Source organism: Carassius gibelio, chromosome B24 (assembly GCF_023724105.1).
Source record: "Carassius gibelio isolate Cgi1373 ecotype wild population from Czech Republic chromosome B24, carGib1.2-hapl.c, whole genome shotgun sequence".
In the NCBI taxonomy this organism is placed as follows: domain Eukaryota; kingdom Metazoa; phylum Chordata; class Actinopteri; order Cypriniformes; family Cyprinidae; genus Carassius; species Carassius gibelio.
In genome coordinates this window covers 20,980,273-21,002,900 of record NC_068419.1, presented here as the reverse complement: position 1 = coordinate 21,002,900, position 22,628 = coordinate 20,980,273, and the positions used below count along the sequence as shown (strand labels likewise).

The following is a 22,628-nucleotide window of genomic DNA, read 5'->3' as shown; positions in this document are numbered from 1 at the left end:
CTTAAAATTGACCTCAGTTTTTGAAAAATGGAAGTTGAGGTTGTGTGTTTATGCTGAATAAAATGTACCAGGTGATGTTGCTTACTCTGATTTTGTATACTTTCTGGAAAACCCCTTCATTGTATATCAGTGTTCTTGGAGTGTAGCTAAAATTCAAGAGCTGTTTATAATAATGTAAAATATTTCATGGTCCACAATTTTAAAATTTGAATTAAAATCGAAATAAAACAAATACAACAAGATTATAAATGTTGAGATCATACAGGGAAAGGTGCTACGTTTTAAGAGAAAGCCAAGTATTTAATTGTGTCAGGTAGGACAGACATATGAGAGCAACATGTTGATCTCATTAGCAATGATAGCAGCACCTGGGTGAACATCTTCAAGTAGATAGTGACAAGAAGTCATCTGCCAGACATCTAAATAAATTGCTCCATCAATATTTCTGAACATCTCTTGCATTACTGTGTTCTGCTGCATCGCATACCAGTCACTTTGAAAAATGTCCTGGAAAAACACAGATATGTAACAAGAATTACTATATATATATATATATATATATATATATATATATATATATATATATATATATATATATATATATATATATATATATATATATTAACATACAGTATATGTGGTTGTGACATGTTATGCTGTACCTGACCTATTTTGCCTTTATTGGCCTATCTAGTAAAATAGAAATAGTTCCAGTGTTGGGCAAGTTAAATGAAAATGTAATCAAATTACTGATTACTGATTACTCCTTTTAAAAGTAATCACGTTACTGTTCTGATTACTTTATTTTAAAGTAATTAGTTAGATTACTAGTTACATTACTTTTTCTCTATGAAATTTATGAAATCCAAGCATAAACGCTCCCGATAAAAATTATTATTTAAGCATCAATATTCACAGAACACTGTTATTTTTAACTAAAGCAAGCGGGTGCTGCGTGGTTTGGCAGAATGCAAGCAAAGAGTGCTGCATTTACAATCTCTAAAATACATCTCAGTCATAGGCGGAGCGTGTGTAATTATGGGGACGCCAAATAATAGGACAAAAAAAGCCCCTGTACAAATAAATATAATTTATTACGTCTGTTGCTAACAAAGTGAATATGAATAATGTTGAATGCGGCATTAAATTAAGATCTTCTCATGTTGCATGTCGCAGTATTTTATTTTAGGCGTTTTTACAGTGTTTCATATTTTAAACCAATCATATACATAATTCTGTTGAGTTTAGGAATGCAACGACAGAACAGAAGCGTTCAGATGAGTCCTCGCTGAAACTCATCAGTTTTGTTGAGCGTGTGCGTGTTCGTTGACTGAATTCAGGACTTTTGCGAATTCCCTCATCATAAACAATAAAGCACAGATGTATGTACAAAGTAAGAGATTAATTTCACAGTTTATACAGCTTTTGTGATTATAACGATAGTTTTGTTTAGATTTTTGAGAAAACCAGCTGAAACAATAACTATTAGAATAACTTGACTCTTGAATCTTGAGAGTGCTTAAATGTGCGATAGATCAATGTTAGTGATAATATCATTCTCTCTATATAATTTATTCGCTGTTTGAATAATCGTGGAAAGGAAACATTATATAATTATACATTTCTGATGTTATTATTAAATTGTAATCTCGTTAAATACAAATTATGTCCCATAAAAAAAAAAATATATATATATATATATATATATATATATATATATATATATATATATATATATATATATATATATATAAGTATACATATATAACACTGCATTCTGTCAGCAAAGTAATGCGGCAGTAACGTATAGAGACCTTGGCTTGTAGTGATAATCCAATTACTATTTTGAAAATGATAATGCGTTAGATTACTCCGTTACTAAAAAAAGTAATCAAATTACAGTAACGCGTTAGTAACGGGTTACTGCCCAACACTGAATAGTTCACTCATAAACTCATAAGGAGATATTTATAGCCAAATGTCCAGTAACCGGTCGTGACCATTTTTCTTGGCAAAAATAAATAAATAAATGCAATGTTATTTTGTTTCCCCCACAGATGTATCACATTAAGAAAACAAGACAAAGTAGGATTGGAAGTGACCAAACGTACCTTTAGTCCTGCAGTGTTTCCAGACTTGATGATGACGGTGGTCTGTGGTGCACGACTCAGCAGAGCAACAACAGACTGACGGATTTTGGCCACTTCATGAACATAAAATGTTATTGGGTGAAACACCAGGTGGGCAAAGAGTGTAAAGACAACAACTGCATGTGGACCACCAGCTATTTCATCAATATCATTGCTGATATAATGCAGGTCAGTTATGAGCATTTTAGTAAATCGTAAAGGAACACCATGTGGCCTCCAGTGAATAATGATATTATTTTTCAATTCCACAGCCATCAGGGGTCCACCTGTACGAGGAGTGTGGAGGTCCATTCTTTTTATTCCTAAGAAAGATTAGTATAACTTGCATTAGACTCTTTTAATTTTAAATGATCAAATATCTTTGCAGAGTTTATTTCCTTATTGTACACTGCAGCCCAAAAGTTTTATAGGCACCTAAGGGATAATACAATTCAGAGAATGTAAAATAATTTACACACCCTCGTGTAATTCTAAAATCTGAATGACTGACTTTCTTTTTCTTAAAACAAACAGACACTGGAGAATGTTTCAAGTCCATAGAGTAAAGGCAATCCAAATGTATGAAGAAAAAAAATGTTTGTTTCACAAAAGAAAGCAAATCACACAAGTGTGGACATAAACATGACGTTGAGTAAATTATGATAGTATTTAGATTTTGGTTCTACATAATAATGGACAAAGACTCAAAATTCTCATCTGTGGTAATTAACAGCATGTAATATTCATGTAACAGGGACATTAATTTATATATTAGCCTGTATATTTGGCAGTTTATTATGTACTAAGACATTCATTCAATTTGTTAAGTGTCCAAAAATACTTTTGAGGCCTCTGTATCTTTCATTTATCTCTTATTGATTATTTTGTATAGTGTACTATAAATTCAATTTATATTACATTTATGATACGTATCAAAACTTAAAAAACACTTAAAGTTATATCAAATATATTTAGACAAATGACAAACTTGCCTGGCACATTTCTTTCTAAATATTCAAACCACTGCCTTGTGGTGGAGTCGCCCAACAAGTAGACTATCTTGTTTTTAAGGCAGTTTCCCATTCGTGTAGAATTGAACTGTTGAGTGTTGCATACAAAAGACTTCCAAACATCTTTCAAATATAAACCTGCAGGAACTGGTGTCGTCAATCCTGATCTGCATCTCTGCATTTTGCCTAAAGCAATGAAAGATTTATCCTAAAAGACTGTCATGATCATGCTAATAACTCATTTTCTTGTAACTACATTTGATTTATATGATACATACCATTGCCTGCAGTGTTGGGAAGGACATTTATGGCTTGTGTGTCACCAGTAATACCAACATTTGTCAATTTCCTGTGGAAAAAATAATGATGATCTCTAAAGTTCTACAATTCTTTTGGAATTTGGTTTGAATAATTTTCCACTTACTTTGTGAAAATCTGCTTTTCAGTAGGATTTAATGGATTTTCCAAAGCTCCCAGAGAGTGATAAACCAGTTTGTCACAGGAAAGTTTCTTAGGTTTTTCACACTGCCACACCGTTCCAGTTTTTATATCCTTATACTCACAGCAGCAGTTGTGTTTCCTCCAGCTTCCTTCTCCACCCCACTTAAGATTACATTCTACTACTTCACTGATCCTGGTTTTATTGGGTCCTGGCCCTTCAAAGTGGCCATTATAGTGACTGCGTGGGAATGAAGACTCCCTGTATTTTTTAAGAATCTGCACAACCTCACTGGAGTGCTCAAGACGTACAAAAACTTGTGCCTGACCTTCCCAGGGAAGAAGAAGAACAACTGAGTAAGTCCCATTACGATGATCCACAACCTCCCCGTACACACTTGCCTTCAAGAAGAATAAAAAAGGTTAAGTGTAATGCAGAAGACTAATGTCTGTAGGTCAAGCAATTCTATAAACCTAAACATATAATATGTAATACACTGTTGATATTTAAAAATTGACACCTAAACAAACCCATGAGCACAAATGTGCCCTTTCTTTGACTACACAGCCAAAACTGCATCCAAACACAATATTGTTTTAGCACACACAGAACAGACAGCTAGCAAATACCCACAAAATCATTAGTTTGGGTGTTGATAAAAATGTTCAACAGTGTTTCTCAGAAATCACTTATCACGCCTTTAACAAGCAAAACAAACTCAATATTATAAATATCTGTATATTATTATTTGTATTATTTATTATTTTAATTGTTTGTAATAAAAAATATAAAACAGCACCTTTAGCATTGAATTGAAAAGCTTTGCTTTGAAAAAATCTCCTCCATATCTTTTCAGGTTCTTGTTGTGGTCTCTGGCTGTGATAATGACGGAGATGTTATCTCCCACTTTGTAACTCTGTTTCAGTTCCACAATAGAGAATGTTGAGTGGACTGGACTTGTGCTCAGATTCAGCTGAGTGATTTGTTGATCCGGACCAGGCCAGTCGAGAGCCTTCTGTAGTCTTTCCCACTCCTCATCACTGATTCCCATGTCAAGCGCAGAAATTACAGAAGAAGAATTTGTTTGTGTCTGTTTTTTTGGAATGGGTGGCTTGAATTGTTGTATCCGATGACCACTCTCCAGGAAATGCCACAAAGTCTAAAAGATGACCAAGAAAACAGTTTATATTTATGTTTATATTTTTGTTATCACTGTATGATCATAAACCTAATTTTATTTCCAGCATCATACAATATAATTGTAATTTTTTATTTCACAACTCTGACTGATGAGTTTATAACTCAATTCAGAATATAAATCAGAAATAAATAAATAAATACATAAATAAATAAATACAATTTGTATTACAATTGAGTTATGCAACTATAAGATATAAAGATGACATTTTGAGAGAAAAAAGTCAGAATTGTAAAATAAAAAGCCACAATTATACATATATATATATATTTTTTTATTTTTTATTTATTTTTTTTTCAGGATGCTTTGATGAATAAACAGTAAAAAGAACAGCATTTATTTAAAATATCAATCTTTTATTACCATTCTACTGTTCAAAAGTTTGGGGTCAGTATGAAAACACTGAAAACTATAGTGACACCTGATGGAAATTCAGCTTTGCCACCACAGGAATAAATTACTGTATATTTTGAAGTATATATTAAAATCATTATTTTAAATTTATATTTAATAATATAATTGGTTTATTGCATTGTTTGGTCAGAAAAAAAATCACTCTTGATAAGCTTAACTAAAAAAAAATAAAACAAACATAAAAAAAAACATCCTTCTCTTTTGAACAGTATACATACATGAACTTACCAGACAGATGGTTGTCCAAAGACATAGCAGCAAAAAGCAAATGCAAGGACGTGTTATCCTGTGAACTAATAAGACACTATAATGAGTGAAAATTTGCAGATGCAACATTAAGGAGTTATGTGATTTTGCCATTGGTGTTTGTTTGTAGGTTTATATTCTAATCATATTCAAAATAAATTCTCCATAAGCTGCTATTTACCTAAATAATCAGGTGTGGGTGAAGTGAACATGGTCGCATCCGATGCTTTCCTTCTTTTTAGGATACATTAACAAGTATAATGTGGAGTGCCAGTCCTGCTCCTGTGTGTGTACATTCAGAATTACATTTTGTTTTTATTTTTTTTTCATAAGTATATGCTGAATTCTATTAAAGGGGTCATATGATACGATTACATTTTTCCCCCTTTCTCTTTGGAGCTTTACAAGCTCTTGGTGCATAAAGAAGCTCTGTAAATTTGCAAAGACTAAAGTCTCAAATCCAAAGAGATATTCTTTATAAAAGTTAAGAGTCAACCACGCCTACCTAAAACGGCTCATTCTAACAACCCCCACATGTTTACGTCACAATGTGGGAAGATTTGCACAACACCAACCAAATGTTCTAGCAAAGAAAAAAAGGTGAAACTCCACCGACATGTCGTGGAGACACTGTATGTTTCAATAGCCACTTTTCCACTGTTGGGCCAGTGTGGACCAGTGCTTCAAATGGGCCGGGTGGAGCTAATTGCCTCAGACCTGTAGCACAGAGGCCAAAATAGCACTGCATTACCACCGTCAGGCCAGAAGCTCCACTACGCTTCACTAAAACCTGCCTCTCAGAAACAACGTCACGCAACCCAATCATTTCACAAACAAAGAGAAGTTATTAGAAAACTAATAAGATATAAGTCACTGGAACCTGCGCGATCACTAAACGAACATGATAAAAGTGGCCGTTTGTTTGCATGCTTTATTGCATCGCTTATACATATTTCTGCCTTGTATGATGATTATAATCCACGTCGGATCAAATTATTTCAAATTTTGTTCATATCCACTGCTCTAACCCCAGCTGGCCCGTTTTGGCCTAAGGTTTTTGTCGGGCCAAAAAACCCAGGCCTTTAGAGGAAATATCGTTGTATTGTGCTACAGTGCATATTCTATCAGCTGTAGTTCTGGCGCCACCGCATCAATAAGATACAAAATGACATACATTAATATCAGTGTTGCTCAGTGGTAGAGTTGCTCTCATGGTACACTTTTTCCCAAAAAAAACATAATTTTTGCATCTGCTTTAAAGCCTTATCGGTTATTTAAATATTTCATTCATGTGCTGTTCTGATGTGCGGTCGATGATGTCAAACTGTGCCTGATTATACTGAACTAAGTTAAAACTAAAGTAAACAACTGTAAGAAACAGATGCATGTCTGTATATTAGATGCATGCAGGTCTTAAAGGGACTGTAGGCTACATGCTGCCAACTGTAATTAAATGGATGGATCAAACCTAAAATTTAATTAAGCCCTTAATTAAGCCTGCCACAAGAGAACATGAAAACGTAATTAAATAAGAACATTGTGATATAAAATTTGATGTGTAATTTTAATAAAAAGTTTAAAAACTAAACTTTGCTCATTTTAAATTGAATCAAGTTTTAATCATACCATAAACACTAAAAAATATCATTGAAAAATCTGACATGACCGTCAGATTGGTGGCAGGCAGAGAATTGTGTCCTATTAACGGTATTAAAACTTACAATTGCTTGATTCATCAGTAATGGCTAGATATATTAAAGTACGGCAGTATAAATATGGATATACGAAAATATATGATAAATCAGTCCCAAAGTTTGCAAGATGCGATCACCAAGAGTGCCTTTCGACCTTGGTGAGGATAAACCAAATCAGGTTATATTAAGACTTTAATAAAGTTGCTTTAATAGTAATTAATATATATATATATATATATATATGTATATATATGTATACATATATTGTTCATTCACATTTTTAATGCTCCTGTTAAATACACCTATTGTTCCTGAAAATAAAACACTGTATTTTATTTGAATACTATCTATTCTAATATTTTTATAACAAAATAAAATAAAAACAAAGATTTTTATTTTTACCCATGCACTTTAGCCTTAATATCCGCCATACTTTTTCATATTTTATTACCTTAAAAGGCTTTATAATAGGGAAATTAGATGTTGCGATGCTCAAACAGCTTGCAAAATAGAAAATTATTTTTATCATATCGCCCACCCCTAGCCGAGGGGAAACAAACCCATACAGACTCTAAATCCCTGCCTCCCAGTCGTGATTGTGTCCTCATTATGCCATTTCGCCCCTTCCCCTCGGGATGTCTGTGCACGCCACTGAATGCAGACATGGTGTTTATGTTTAACACAGTATAAGTCATTATAATCAGTAATCATGTACCCAATGAATGCAACAAATGACTCATTATAATGGGTTTAACTGGTTTTGTCTCATCACGCTGGTGTTCTGACAAATAATGCACAGTATGTTAAGAGGCATAACATTTCCTTCAAGTGCTTGAGGTATTCAGCCAATCACAACACAGTGGATAACTAGTCAATCAGCGCACACCTCGCTTTTCAAAATTATTAGCTTTGTAAAAATCAACATGTTTCAGAAGGGGGGGGGCATAGGGGAGCAACAATATTAATGTACAGTACGTGGAAAAAAAAATTGTCAGGATCTTGGTAAGGGAGGAACTCAGGTGCAGACAGGGATTCTCAAACAAAGGGGTTATTACAAAAAGGGGAAACAAAAACCCACGAGGGGGAAAACACGGAGCAAGGTAAAGACTAAATAACTAAAACAGGACTGGACTGACAAGATAAACAAGGACTCTAAATACTAACTATAAACACTCACGGTAATACAAGGACTTCAGCGGGTACAGCACAATCTCACACACAATCACAATTGTAGGACACAGTTGAGGTACAATCACAATGACAATGAACCGACGCAAGACAGAGCACCCTAGGAGATCTAAATAGGGGTACTAATCAAGACACGACAGGTGTTACAGATAGGACAATCAAGACACGACTAGGTTAACAAGGGGGGCGGGGCAAGGGAACGAGACAACACAAGCACATGGCCCAAAGACAAGGCCATGCGCTTGTACACAAAACAAGAGTCTGTCATGATCCTGCCTCAAGACTAGGAAAAATCAAGGACACGAGGGCAGGATCATGACAGAACCCCTCCCTTAAGGAGCGGCTTCCAGACGCTCCTCAAGGGAACATCAAACATGGGACATGACTGACATGACAGATTGGGACACAGACACAAACCAACAAGACATGACTAATAATAACAAAGGCAAACATGAAAACACAATGGCAGGGTTAGGGTGACATAACAAAAAAAACAAACAGGGAAGGGGAGGGGGCGGGACCACAAAGTTCATGGGGGACAGACCAGGGTGAGTGGGTGGGGCAGGAGTTTTAGAAGGACAGGACGAAGGCTGACGACGGGGGGTACGGGCAGGTCTGGGTGGTGAGGGGCGGGGAGGGGTCTCGGGACAACTGACAGGGGACATGATAGGAGCAGACAAGGGACGCGGGGCAACACTTACGGGACGCGGGGCAAGACTTACGGGACGCGGGGAGACGACAGCTGGACACGGGGGGACAACATCTACGGGACACGGGGCGACATCTACTGGACACGGGGGGACAACAGGACACGGGGCCACATCAACAGGACACGGGGCCACATCAACAGGACACGGGGCCACATCAACAGGACACGGGGCCACATCAACAGGACACGGGGCCACATCAACAGGACACGGGGAGACAACGGCTGGACACTTAGGACTTCTGGGGACAGGGTCAGGGGACAAAACAGGACTGACGGGGACTTCTAAAATTTGGACAAGACGGGACAAATAATCAGAAAAAGCTTTAGCAGCTAGGATAATAGGCAGCTCCTTATGGGATGAGACCGACTGTACAAGAGTCTTTGCTGCAGAGTCGGCCGCGGCTCTATCCTCCGCTCTCACGACTGCAGCTCTCTTCTTTGCCGGCTCGGGCACGCTCACTGTTGCTGGCTCGGGCACGCTCAACGCTGCTGGCTCGGGCACGCCAGCTCTCTCCGCTGCTGGCACGGGCACGCCAGCGCTCACCGCTGCTGGCACGGGCACGCCAGCGCTCACCGCTGCTGGCTCAGGCACGCTCACCGCTGCTGACTCGGGAGGAGACAGGGTCACAGGACCGGCAGGCCCCTTCTTCTTCCTCTTCCTCCTCGGGCGCGGTGCAGAGGCTACAGCTGGGTCAGAGGCGGGTTGGGGGAGTTTGGTCTCGGACAGGGCAGACTCGGACGCCGAAGACTCTGAAGCCGACTCCCATGAAAACCGTCTCCCTCGTTTCATGGGGAGACTGCTGGCTGAGGAGGGCACCTCAGGACTCTGGGAGGGGCTTGCCTGACCCCCCAGGGTTGCCACGGCCAGGACACGACCCTCCGGGATCGCCGGCAGCTGGGTAGGTGGGGACCTCTGGGGCTCCTCCTCTCGCCCGCTCGCTCCGGAACGACCTCCCCTGGTCCCCCGGAACACCACAAGGCGAGAGCCCTCAAAACAATCTCGCTGGCTGGCTGATGCCATCCAGCATTGCCTCCTGTCTGCTGAGTTCCTTGGTGGTCGGTTCATTCTGTCAGGATCTTGGTAAGGGAGGAACTCAGGTGCAGACAGGGATTCTCAAACAAAGGGGTTATTACAAAAAGGGGAAACAAAAACCCACGAGGGGGAAAACACGGAGCAAGGTAAAGACTAAATAACTAAAACAGGACTGGACTGACAAGATAAACAAGGACTCTAAATACTAACTATAAACACTCACGGTAATACAAGGACTTCAGCGGGTACAGCACAATCTCACACACAATCACAATTGTAGGACACAGTTGAGGTACAATCACAATGACAATGAACCGACGCAAGACAGAGCACCCTAGGAGATCTAAATAGGGGTACTAATCAAGACACGACAGGTGTTACAGATAGGACAATCAAGACACGACTAGGTTAACAAGGGGGGCGGGGCAAGGGAACGAGACAACACAAGCACATGGCCCAAAGACAAGGCCATGCGCTTGTACACAAAACAAGAGTCTGTCATGATCCTGCCTCAAGACTAGGAAAAATCAAGGACACGAGGGCAGGATCATGACAAAAATTGGTTTTGTAACATTAAACCTCATAAACACTTCTTTTTAGCAATGTCATATGACCCCTATACAATTTTTATTATTATTATTATTATTTTTTTTTTTTATCATTAAAAATCATTCTACAATTATGATTACAACATAAAATTCCAGTATTCATATTTGATTGAACAATTGGCTTTCAAAAGTGTGGATATTTTGTATAACATCTTTGGGACATTACTTTTTGTCACCTCCAATAAGGTCTACAAATAAAATTGTATCTTGTGAATCTTTAGATGTGTCCCAATTTGCATACTTATGCACTATTCTTCTCCCTCTCTCTCTCTCTCTCTCTCTCTCTCTCTCTTTTAAAAGCATGTTTACACTGAAAATTCCATAAAGAAAAAGCACACATTAAATATCGGGATGATACACATTCTTAACTGAAAAACCAAAGTCAGCTTAATGCAGTCAACAGCTGCAACTTTATTTATGTATCGGAGGGGGCGGGACTCTCAGGCTCTGATGTTGAATGACAAAATACTCCTATATAATTTATTCCATACACTATGCTTGAGTACATAGTTCACAGTATATATGCAAAGTGTATACCAAGCTCAGCTCATAACTATAACATTAGGGTGCAGTGGAAGCATGACAGAAACAAATTGCAAACATGGCAAACAATAAGCATTTGTTATAATAACATATATAAATAAGTCTTTTTTTATTGCAAACTTCATTTGACTGATGGCAAATTCAAGACAAATTGGCAATCAAACAAGGCTTTTCAACCCACTTTTATCAAATCAGACCACCAAACCTAGTAATATTTATCATAATTAATCTGTCAAACTGATTGCTTTGCATTTAGCATACTGTTGAAAACATTTATCATTACAAGATATGAGTTGAGTTAGTATTCTATTCCAACTATCACCCCAGGTTTTGTTAACCTGTTTGATTGCTTCACTGGGAGAGAGACAGAGAGAAAAATGAATCATTCAAAAATTGCACATTTTCTCCATTAAATAAAATGCTTGATGACTTTAAATAGAAATCTTAAATATAAAAAAAAAAATCAATTCAATTGAAGTTTATTTGTATAGTACTTTTTAAAATACAAATCGTTACAAAGCAACTTTACAGAAAATGATGTTTCTACAATATTTAGTAATAGCTTATAAGTGGTGACTGTCAGTTTGTGCACATATGAAAGGATTTTTCATAAAAATTAATACAAGACGTAGTCAGCCAGACGATTAACAGCAATTATTATATGATGCAGTCACTTGTAGCAATATTTGTCAGTTCTGTTTGTTGATTTAGGGTCAGCATCATCTGATGTCCTCTGAGGGTCAGCATCATCTCTTCTCAGGTGTTCTGGATCCAGACTGGAGCTTGTGTAAATGGTGTGAAAATGTATTTTCCTCTTAAAATTGAATTGTATTGATGAATATTATTAATAATAGAATGGAAAAGAATATGGTCATTCACAAGTTACTTATCTGGTGGTCAATAAACTTGATAAAAAATTAATAAACTGACAAATGTATTTTGCTGGGTAAATCATTTCTTATATTGTTGTGTTATCTGCCTGACAATCGTTTTGTCATTTTGGAATTTAATTAGTTTTTATGGAAGACTATAGTAAAAAAAAAAAAAAAAAAAAAAAAATATATATATATATATATATATATATATATATATATATATATATATATATATATATATATATATATAAAATAATAAAATAAAATAAATAATAACAAAAAAAATCCCAATTTTAGTTTGAAATCTACTATTGTAAAACATGTCAAGTAATTGAATAATAATAATAATAATAATAATAATAATAATAATAATAATAATAATAATAATAATAATACATTTAATTACTTTCTTTAGGCTCAATATTGTGACATAATTCCCAGTATAAATCATGTTGGAATTCCAATATTTCTCGTTCCCAGCCGTGTTCACTTGCTTTGTTCAGTCATATCGACTGTTTTGCTGTTCACTACAAATAATGTTGTGGGGGGATTTTGAAGTGGCGAAAGCACACGGCATTTCCACTGGCTGTGGAGAAGGGGAGGGTCTTTAGTACCCCCAGACCGAGACCGAGTCAGTTCAGTTCAGTTGGAGCCGGAGGCAGACGCCACATCGGCAGAAACAGACGCTCATCACGACACGCGACTGGAAAACAAGACGCCGGCGGATGTTTGCAAAGTAATGAATGCATCGTGGCCACATTCACTACGCTGACGCATTTATAGTGTTTTAATGAAGTCTCTTCCGCGACTGTAGTGGTTCTCCATCTTCGCAGGAGCCACGTTAAAGACAATCGCTGCTAAAAGGATTTCTCTAACGGTCGCTGTTGATGGATCTACAAACGGATATGATATTGTAAACGTCCGTGATATTTTTCTGAGGACTGAGGGGAGATTCTGCGCACTGCAGTAAGGCTACATTCGGCAATGCACGCGATTGGACTGTGGGTGTGATGGATATTGGGTGTTTGTCTGCAAAACAGGTCACATTTGGGTTTTCATTTAGAACAAAGTTAGCTTGCATGAAGACATCAGTTGAATTAATAACGTTTGCTGCTCATCCAGTGTGACTGATTGGTTCAAAGCCAAATGAGAAGCGACCAGTTCCTACAACTTCAGTTGCCTGCACTAGGGGAAAAGAATGGTGTTTATGGCAGAAATCTCAAAACATATAACACAAAAATAATCACCCAACCTGGAATCGTAATGAAAGTGTTGCGGAGAAAAACAATTGTGCTATTTATAGCGTATTTTCTGCTGTTAGTTCTTACCATGTTGAACTTGGCTAACTACAGGTGGACTAAAGAACCCCAACAGTGTAATCTCCAGATGAGAAGCACTCCATATCAGGGTAGATCAGACATTCGGTTCCTTTACAGACCATCTCTTGCTAAGAAGAGACAGCTCGTCTATGTTTTGACCACATGGAGGTCCGGCTCATCTTTTTTTGGAGAGCTGTTTAATCAACACCCAGAGGTTTTCTTTCTGTATGAACCGATGTGGCACATCTGGCAAAAGCTGTACCCGGGTGATGCTGTGACCTTACAAGGAGCAGCAAGGGACATGCTTAGCTCACTGTACCGCTGTGATCTTTCAGTTTTTCAGCTGTACAACAGCCCTGGGGGAAAAAACTTCACCTCCCTTGAACTTTTTGGGGCCACGCTTAATAAAGTCATCTGCTCGTATCCTCTTTGCTCCTCTAATAGGAAAGAAGTGGTTGGGATGGTGGATGACAAAGTGTGCAAAAAATGTCCTCCACAAAGCCTCAGGCTCTTAGAAGAAGAATGTTTTAAGTACAACACTATAGTCATAAAAGGGGTCCGGATTCTGGATGTCAATGTTTTGGCACCCCTTATGAAGGATCCGTCTCTGGATCTAAAGGTGATTCACCTTGTGCGAGATCCCAGAGCCGTGGCCAACTCCAGGATCAAATCGAGGCACGGGTTGATTCGTGAGAACTTGCAAGTGGTTCGAAGCAGGGATCCCAAATTGCGTCGGATACCCTTTGTGGATCCTGGCCACAAAATTAGCAAAAAAGACGGAGCAGATTACCATTCAGTTGGAGCTATGGAGGTAATATGTGATCGGACATACAGGAGCCTGAGGACTGCCTTAAATCCGCCCAGCTGGCTGAAAGGGAAATACCTGGTGGTGCGCTATGAGGATCTGGTGGAAAAACCTGTCAAAATGCTTCGGAATGTTTATCAGTTTGCCAATCTCAGTGCCAACCTTGACATAGAGTCTTTTGCTCTTAACATGACGAATGGCACAAGCTCTTCCTCAAAGCCATTTATTGTGTCTGCCAGGAACGCGACACAGGCGGCCAGTGCCTGGAGAACAGTGTTGAGTATTCAACAGATAAAACAAGTTGAGGAGTACTGCCATCATGCAATGGCAATCCTGGGTTATGAACGTGTGAGAACAGCTGGAGAAGCAAAAGACTTGAGTAAATCTTTATTGACTGCTTCCAAACTGTGACAGCTTTCACATGTCTACCTGAAACGGAGCATCAGCTCAGTTACAGTTGATTTGTTTGTTTAAAAATCAAAGTGCTTTTGTAGGATTTCTAAATCTCTTTATGGAATGTCATAGTTCTTTTCTGGTCATTCAGTATAGCACACATCCTTTTCTAAATGGACCTGTAGATGATTGATACATTAGCATCTGTGAACCACAACTGGAAAATTAAAGGGTTAGTTTGCCCAAAAATGAAAATTATGTCATTAATAACTCACCTTTATGCTGTTCCAAACATGTAAGGCCTCCTTTTATCTTCGGAACACAGTTTAAGATATTTTAGATTTAGTCCGAGAGCTCTCAGTCCCTCCATTGAAGCTGTGTGTACGGTCTACTGTCCATGTCCAGAAAGGTAAGAAAAACATCATCAAAGTAGTCCATGTGACATCAGAGGGTCAGTTGGAATTTTTTGAAGCATCGAAAATACATTTTGGTCCAAAAATAGCAAAAACGACGACTTTATTCAGCATTGTCTTCTCTTCTGTGTCTGTGTGAGAGAGAGTTCAAATCAAAGCAGCTGGATTTCCGGTTCGTGAATGAATCGTTCACCAAATCGAACTGAATCGTTTTAAACGGTTCGCATCTCTAATACGCATTAATCCACAAATGACTTAAGATGTTAACTTTTTTAATGTGGCTGACACTCCCTCTGAGTTCAAACAAACCAATATCCCGGAGTAATTCATGTACTCAAACAGTACACTGACTGAACTGCTGTGATGAACACCGAACCGAGCCAGATAATGAACAATAGACTGACTCGTTCACGAGTGAAGAACCGGTTGCATTGGTGTTCTGATCACCAGTAGTTCTTTCGGACTGTTCGATTCAATAAACCGGTTGAAGAAAACGGTTCACCAGTTCTTTTGTGCTCGACATAATGGGGTCATTGGCGATGATTGCCCTTGATTCAAGCCTTCGGTTTACCCGCACCCATAACACTAGCACAGAATCAGTTCAGAATCAATCACCAAAAGAATCAGTTCAGTTCAGACGCTCTGTGGCTCGGTCTGCTTCACGCTGAATCACACATGCGCAGTATCATCAGCTCCTCGGTTCACGAATCGGACACGTCTGACAGAAACGGTTCTTCACTCGTGAACGAGTCAGTCTATTGTTCGTTATCTGGCTCGGCTCGGTGTTCATCACACCAGTTCAGTCAATGTACTGTTTGAGTATATTAATTACTCCGGGATATTGGTTTGTTTGAACTCAGAGGGAGTGTCAGCCACATTAAAAAAGTTAACATCTTAAGTCATTTGTGGATTAATGCATATTAGAGATGCGAACCGTTTAAAACGATTCAGTTCGATTTGGTGAACTGAATGATTCATTCGCGAACCGGAAATCCAGCTGCTTTGATTTGAACTCTCTCTCACACAGACACGGAAGAGAAGACAATGCTGAATAAAGTTGTCGTTTTTGCTATTTTTGGACCAAAATGTATTTTCGATGCTTCAAAAAATTCCAACGGACCCTCTGATGTCACATGGACTACTTTGATGATGTTTTTCTTACCTTTCTGGACATGGACAGTATACCGTACACACAGCTTCAATGGAGGGACTGAGAGCTCTCGGACTAAATCTAAAATATCGTAAACTGTGTTCCGAAGATAAAAGGAGGCCTTACATGTTTGGAACAGCATAAGGGTGAGTTATTAATGACATAATTTTCATTTTTGGGTGAACTAACCCTTTAAAACTGTACAAACCAAAGGTTGCATTGCATACATTTTATTTGCGGTATGTAAAAATTTTACATTTTATTTGCTGTATGTAAAATTGAGAAATTAAAATGGAAAATAAGCAACAAAGATACTGATCAAAACTGTTATGTGGAGTGCTGGTAATGCTGATTCTTTAGGATAAATTTAAAGACAATCATTAAAGTTCAAAATCTCTTTATTAATGCCAGTATTGTGTGTTATCTAAATAAAAACCTAAAAGTAATGCATTGACTCCCTATCAAGCATGAATTCAAACAGGGTTTTACTGATTTGTCATTGATTAGAAAATTAACTATAACAGTTAATTATGTAACTACTGTACGAAGGGTTAACCTAGGAACTGTAGTTTCTGAGAGAACATCAACCCTAATTGTTCAATTTTGGTATCAATCTGGAAAATAGTTTTCAATGGTAAGAATCCAAAGCAACAAGTAAATAATTAACCAGAATTAGACACTTGTTTTTCGCTTTGACTGTGGAATGAAGTGTCAGATTTTATGCAGATTTTAATCATTTAATGCAAATTATTACTTTAGCACCATTTAGTGCATGCTGGAAAGAAAGCAAATAAGACTAAATCATCTATTTTTCAGCCTATTGTAATAAAATAAAAAATAAAAATCCAGAGAAGCATCCATTTCTAACATGTCTAAGCAAGGAGTATAGCCCTATTAAAAGCCATGTTCCAGGTGCCCCTTTTATACTTTGAGCACCTGCCCCTCCAAAGGACTCAAACACATGCCGCATCATATTAAGTGTTGTACTCAGAAACATGCTTGCGCACAATTCATTCCCCATGAACATCATAAGGACCGGGTACCATAGCATCTCTCTGCTTGCCTCTGACGATGTCTTGTGTAGTTGCCATGACAACGGCTCAAGGAAGTGTAGCTATTATTTGTTTATGAACTGAAGCTATAGTGAAGACTCAACCTTATGATAAAAAGAGACAAAAACTGAGTGGACATATGACCCAGCCAGTGGCGGCTTGTCGGGGGACGCAGGGGAGGCACGCATCGTTAAAATTTAGAGATGAAAATGGAAGGAGGATTTAATAAAATTCTCAATTCATTCAGTTCATTAATTCAGTTCATATCTCAGAATGTGTATTTTGTTTGTAATTTCACAGCTGTAATACCATAACATGTTACTGAAGTTAGAAAAAGAGCAGCTTGCCGAATCTGCTGATGTAAAAGAAAATGTAACAACCACTAATGTGAGAAAAGGGGAGGGGGAGGCCTGGGGAGAGTTGAGCTCTCATACAGACATACGCACATTTCCTTGTGGCGAAGTTGAACTGCAGCTATTTTTGTCATTTACATTAGTTACATTTGTATAAAATAAACAAACATATATTTTTGTGTCCGTACATTAATGGCACATTTGAGCCACATTAGTAAACTGTGTAAATATAAAGAAATACCAAATCATATGCAGGTTTTTTTTTTTTTTCAGACCAGTGACCATAATCATATAATAATTAAATTTATTAAGATATGAAATGTCATTTTTTTTCTTTAAATAATGTTTTTTACCTTAACTTATAACTTAAAAAAAAACTTTAAAAAACATTATATATATATATATATATATATATATATATATATATATATATATATATATATATATATATATATATATAATGTTTTTTAAAGTTTTTTTTTCTTTCATTTTTTACATTTTTCATTTCAGATCCATTAAAAATTAAGCAATACGTTTTTAAAAGGAGCCGAAAATGGCTTCTTTTAAAAACGTATTGCTTAATTTTTAATGGATCTGAAATGAAAAATCACAAACCAATAGAATAATCATCAAACTTTTATTAACACTTACAGTTACATAACAAAAGCTAAAATATTTTTTTAACAATAAATAAATGATATTATTCTTCAAGTTTTCTTCCATTTAATAAAATAGTTTAACATTTGTGGGGGGAAAAAACAATCCACAATTATCTGAATAACTGCACACAAAAATCACATAATGGCAGTGGGCCTCTATTCTTTTGCTGCATGTAAACAATTATTTACTTATATTTTAAATTTCTGTGCAAAACAATGCAAAACAGCAATAGAACTTAATCCAAACTCAAACTGTAAGCAACATTTAAGCCTATGTAGCCTTAGGAAACATAGTTGTGCAGTGCTACGCAAATTTTAATGTAACTATATAAACAGAAAATTTGACTGCTGTTTATTTAAGGAAACAGGTTTCTCTTTAAGAACAAAAGTTGCTCAGCTTTTTGACAAGAAAGACGGTTCCTCTTTTCATTAAGAACATGAGATGCTGCACTGAATAGTCTCTCACTGTCTGTGCTGGTGCTTGGGGCAGATAAATACCTGCGTGCAATCTGTGCAAGCAATGGAAAGCAGTGTTTGTTTGCGCGGCAGTAGTCCAGAGGATTGTCACTTTTGGCAATGGGTTGTTCAGCTAGATACATCTCTATTTGTTGTGCGGCTGTGCTTGTTTCAACACCGCTATCAATTGGGGTGCTTTCGCGTAAAATTTCGTCAAACATCTCAGAAAGTGAGGAAGTGTACACCTCCTCACTTGTACGTGACCGTTTCTTGGGCACCGTTCGCGGTGCGCTCCCCGTCGAGTCTCTTCCTTCTCCAGATGCTTCAATCTCCGTCAGCTCTTTTTGTTTCATTTCACGCACTCACTGCTTATTGTCTTCATCGAAATAATGTTCTTTAAAATGCGGGTCTAGTATAGTTGCAATACAATGTTTTTACACCGTGATCTGTTTCCACCTCTTTTCCCAGCAGACGCTTCAGTGCTGCTATCAAAGGAATAACATCTGCAGCCGAGGCTTTAGCCGAGCTTATTCCCTTGGTCATCTGTTCGAATGGGGCGAGAAGAGACACTATGTTTTCCATTAGCATCCACTGGTGTACACTCAAAGTAGCGGGCAGATCGTAATCTGTCATATAGGCAGCTATGACCCGCTTCTGCTCAAGTAGACTTTGCAACATGTAGTAGGTACTATTCCAGCGAGTAGCTACATCTTGCTGGAGACGTGTGGGTGGCATCCCAAACTGTATTTGCAAATCTTGGAGTCGGGAATAAGCAAGCGGAGAATGTTACTCCTCCATCAGATGACCGGTGCGTCACAAACCATGCTGTTTTTTTACTACCAAGACGCAGTTTCTGAGCGTTAGTTATTCCATAATGGACACAGACAATACTGCCCCTGAAGAACTGAAGTGGACCCTTACCTTCCAAACTAAACCGGATGCGTTTATGACTTGATATTACAACAAATTTGGTATGTACTGCATTTTGTTTATACTTGCATGTACAGTGTTTTTTGTTTTATTTTTGATGTGTACTGATTACACACATTTAACAAATACATTCTTTAGAATCTTTCCATTGAAAAAAGCAATCTGTCATCAATGCTTGAGGCTTAGATCTTTATAATGATATATAGTTCGTCAAGATTAATTTTGTCCCATTTCATTTAATCTATTCGTAATCATTGACACTTGCAAACAAAGAAATATCTGTGCGTTATAGCCCTCCAGCTCAGATGAGCCCTCCATTCCTTAGCATGGAAAAATCCATTCTCATCCCAATCCACACATTCCAGAATACTATTTATGCCAACATCGAGGGAATGCATGAGAATGGTTATGAAAATATGCCCCCTGTTGAAGAACATGGTTTATCCCCTGGTGAGGTGGCTAAGTTGAGTCAAACCACCGATCTTCCTCTCTGTGCTATGCTCTGGGCCGCCACTGCCATTGGCAGAACCATGGTGGTTACAGAGAGACATCTGTGGGTGAATCTGGCAGCTATCAGGTTGAAAGAGAAGGGCTTTCTTCTTGATATGCCAGTTTCCCCTTCTGAGCTTTTCTGCACTTTCATCAAGACAGTGGCAGAGCAGTATAAGGAGGCCAAGACGCGCTCGGCTGCCTTAAAGGGTTAGTTCGCCCAAAAATGAAAATTATGTCATTAATAACTCACCCTTATGCTGTTCCAAACATGTAAGATCTCCTTTTATCTTCGGAACACAGTTTAAGATATTTTAGTTTTAGTCCGAGAGCTCTCAGTCCCTCCATTGAAGCTGTGTGTACGGTATACTGTCCACTATTGTGAACTAGTTTATTATAATTCAGTAGCAAATCATGAATGCATAATTTTATAAAAATCTAAACTTTGAGTGAAAACCTGTTGGATGTCGCGCTGGGACGTTTTCAGTAAATTTGGTCACAATTAGGGTTTCATTCAATTATTATCCTATAACATCATGTCTATCATCTCTGAAAATATCTTGGCGAAATGCACTTGTTTAGTGCTGCTGTGTCTTTCTCTCATGTTAAGAACGTGCTGTGGAGGTGCTTTCTCTTAACACCACAAAAACTGTTAACCTTTCAAATAAATCATGTAACTATATAATAAAAGTGTCCCAATGTACATTTCCCGCCAGTCCTGTGTAAACTACGGCTCCCGAATTTAGATTTTTTTTATTAGATTTTTCTATATATATCGTATATTTGGCAGAGCGAAAGAAAACAACACAGTCTGAAGCTGCTCACTTATCTCAGTCAGCTCATTCGTGATTATGTCAGTGTCCTAAAAGATGTTATAAAGGACTATTTCATATTCAGAGATGACAGTAAGATGTGGATGATGCGGATTAATAAATTTATCAGCCCTTCAACAATAACAATCACCAATGAAAGCACTTGTATGCATTATTGTGTATACAAAACTAGTCAAAGACATAAAAATAAAAATAAGACAAATAAATCTTAAGAAATAATGTATTGACCATAAGTTAAACAGCCTTGAAGCAAGTTTAAAAGAAAACTAGAACCTCCCAAAATTCAAGGATATAAATAATTATGAACCAAAGTTTAAAATTTGAATTTGAACATACAATAAATTATTTCAAAAGAAGTGATGATTTTTTTTAACATCATCTATCTATTAATAAGTTAAAATATTTAGTAATAAAAAAAAAATATATGCAAATCATATATCTGTTAAGATATACAGTTGAGGCACATATCCAAAAATTATTTTTAATTAAGCAAAAAACTTCACATAAACAAGAAAATTTGGTGAAAATGTACTCACCCTTGGACCATGCAAGATAAGGTTTGTTTCTTCCTTAGAACGGATTTGGAGAAATTTTGCTTTACATCGAAACAGATGAATTTGTCTAAGAAGCCCTTGTCCTTCACAGTTCTCAGTTCACCTCACCAAAGAAAGCACGACTGAGGGATGAAAGGAATACAGACACAAAGTGTACTATGGTCAGTATCAGTTTATGTAACTTTCATGAACAAACAGATTTTTTAAACAGAGTTCATCTAATCTATTTAACCCCCAACCCTCTTTCATTAATGTCCAATGGAATTAATTAGAATAGTCCAAAGGTGCATGCTATTTTTTCTACATTGTACAGTTACACAAATATTTACATAAAGGGACAAAGTTACAGAGTACTGAAATCAAGCTGCTCAATCTCTGAGGCAAATTATATTTAACAAAAACTTACCCACCAATAGATCCTCTACTGTGAATAGGTGCTTTCAGAATAAGGGAAAAAAAGGGGGGAAAATATAATAATTTCACATTAATCCACTTGACTCCAGACTCCAGAAGGCTGTTTGTAACAAATCTGTCAAAAATAATTCCATATTTAATTGTTAATACAAAAATAAACCAAATGTTAATAAACACATAATTACATGGATAGTTCACCCAAAAATAAAAGTGATATAATATAATATAATATAATATAATATAATATAATATAATATAATATAATATAATATAATATAATATAATATAATATAATATAATGCATAGGCATTTGGAAAATAGATGGAATGGATAATATAATGGTGACACAGCCTTGATATGCGTGTACATACAGTATAGCTGAATAGTTTAATACTGTACTTCATAGACTAGGCACAATCTTTGACAAACTCGATGACTGAGGATAGATAGATATACTATCGAGTAAAATAAGTATTGAACGTGTCACCATTTTTCTCAGTAAATATATCTCTAAAGGTGCTGTTGACTTGAAATGTTCGCCAGACTTTGGTAACCACCCAAGTAATCTATACATGCAAAGACAATAAAACTTTTATGGTTATTTCACTTAACACAGCTCTGTGTGAAACTGATATGCTGAAACAGATGAACACTTATGAACAGAATCAAGCAACTAAACCAGTTTTTGGAAATGAAAATGAGTTATCAAGCCTTCAAATAAA

The 22,628-nt window shown here is 37.1% G+C and overlaps 2 protein-coding genes across 2 annotated transcripts; one reads left to right on the top strand and one right to left on the bottom strand.

Annotated features, from left to right (window-relative positions):
- Window positions 1-275: 275 nt before the first annotated feature.
- Window positions 276-21,638, bottom strand: si:dkey-105h11.2 (NXPE family member 3). The gene is made up of 9 exons (XM_052596564.1): window positions 21,475-21,638; window positions 5,618-5,718; window positions 5,419-5,483; window positions 4,378-4,737; window positions 3,564-3,979; window positions 3,418-3,488; window positions 3,122-3,325; window positions 2,112-2,452; window positions 276-507 (listed from the first exon to the last, which is right to left on the bottom strand). Exons 2-9 carry the CDS (start codon window positions 5,646-5,648, stop codon window positions 310-312), a joined length of 1,686 nt encoding a protein of 561 aa, XP_052452524.1. The 5' UTR covers window positions 5,649-5,718; window positions 21,475-21,638; the 3' UTR covers window positions 276-309.
- On the top strand, window positions 12,718-15,156 carry LOC128013512 (carbohydrate sulfotransferase 2-like). Its single transcript, XM_052596565.1, has one exon. It carries the CDS (start codon window positions 13,233-13,235, stop codon window positions 14,619-14,621), a length of 1,389 nt encoding a protein of 462 aa, XP_052452525.1. The 5' UTR covers window positions 12,718-13,232; the 3' UTR covers window positions 14,622-15,156.
- Window positions 21,639-22,628: the final 990 nt, after the last annotated feature.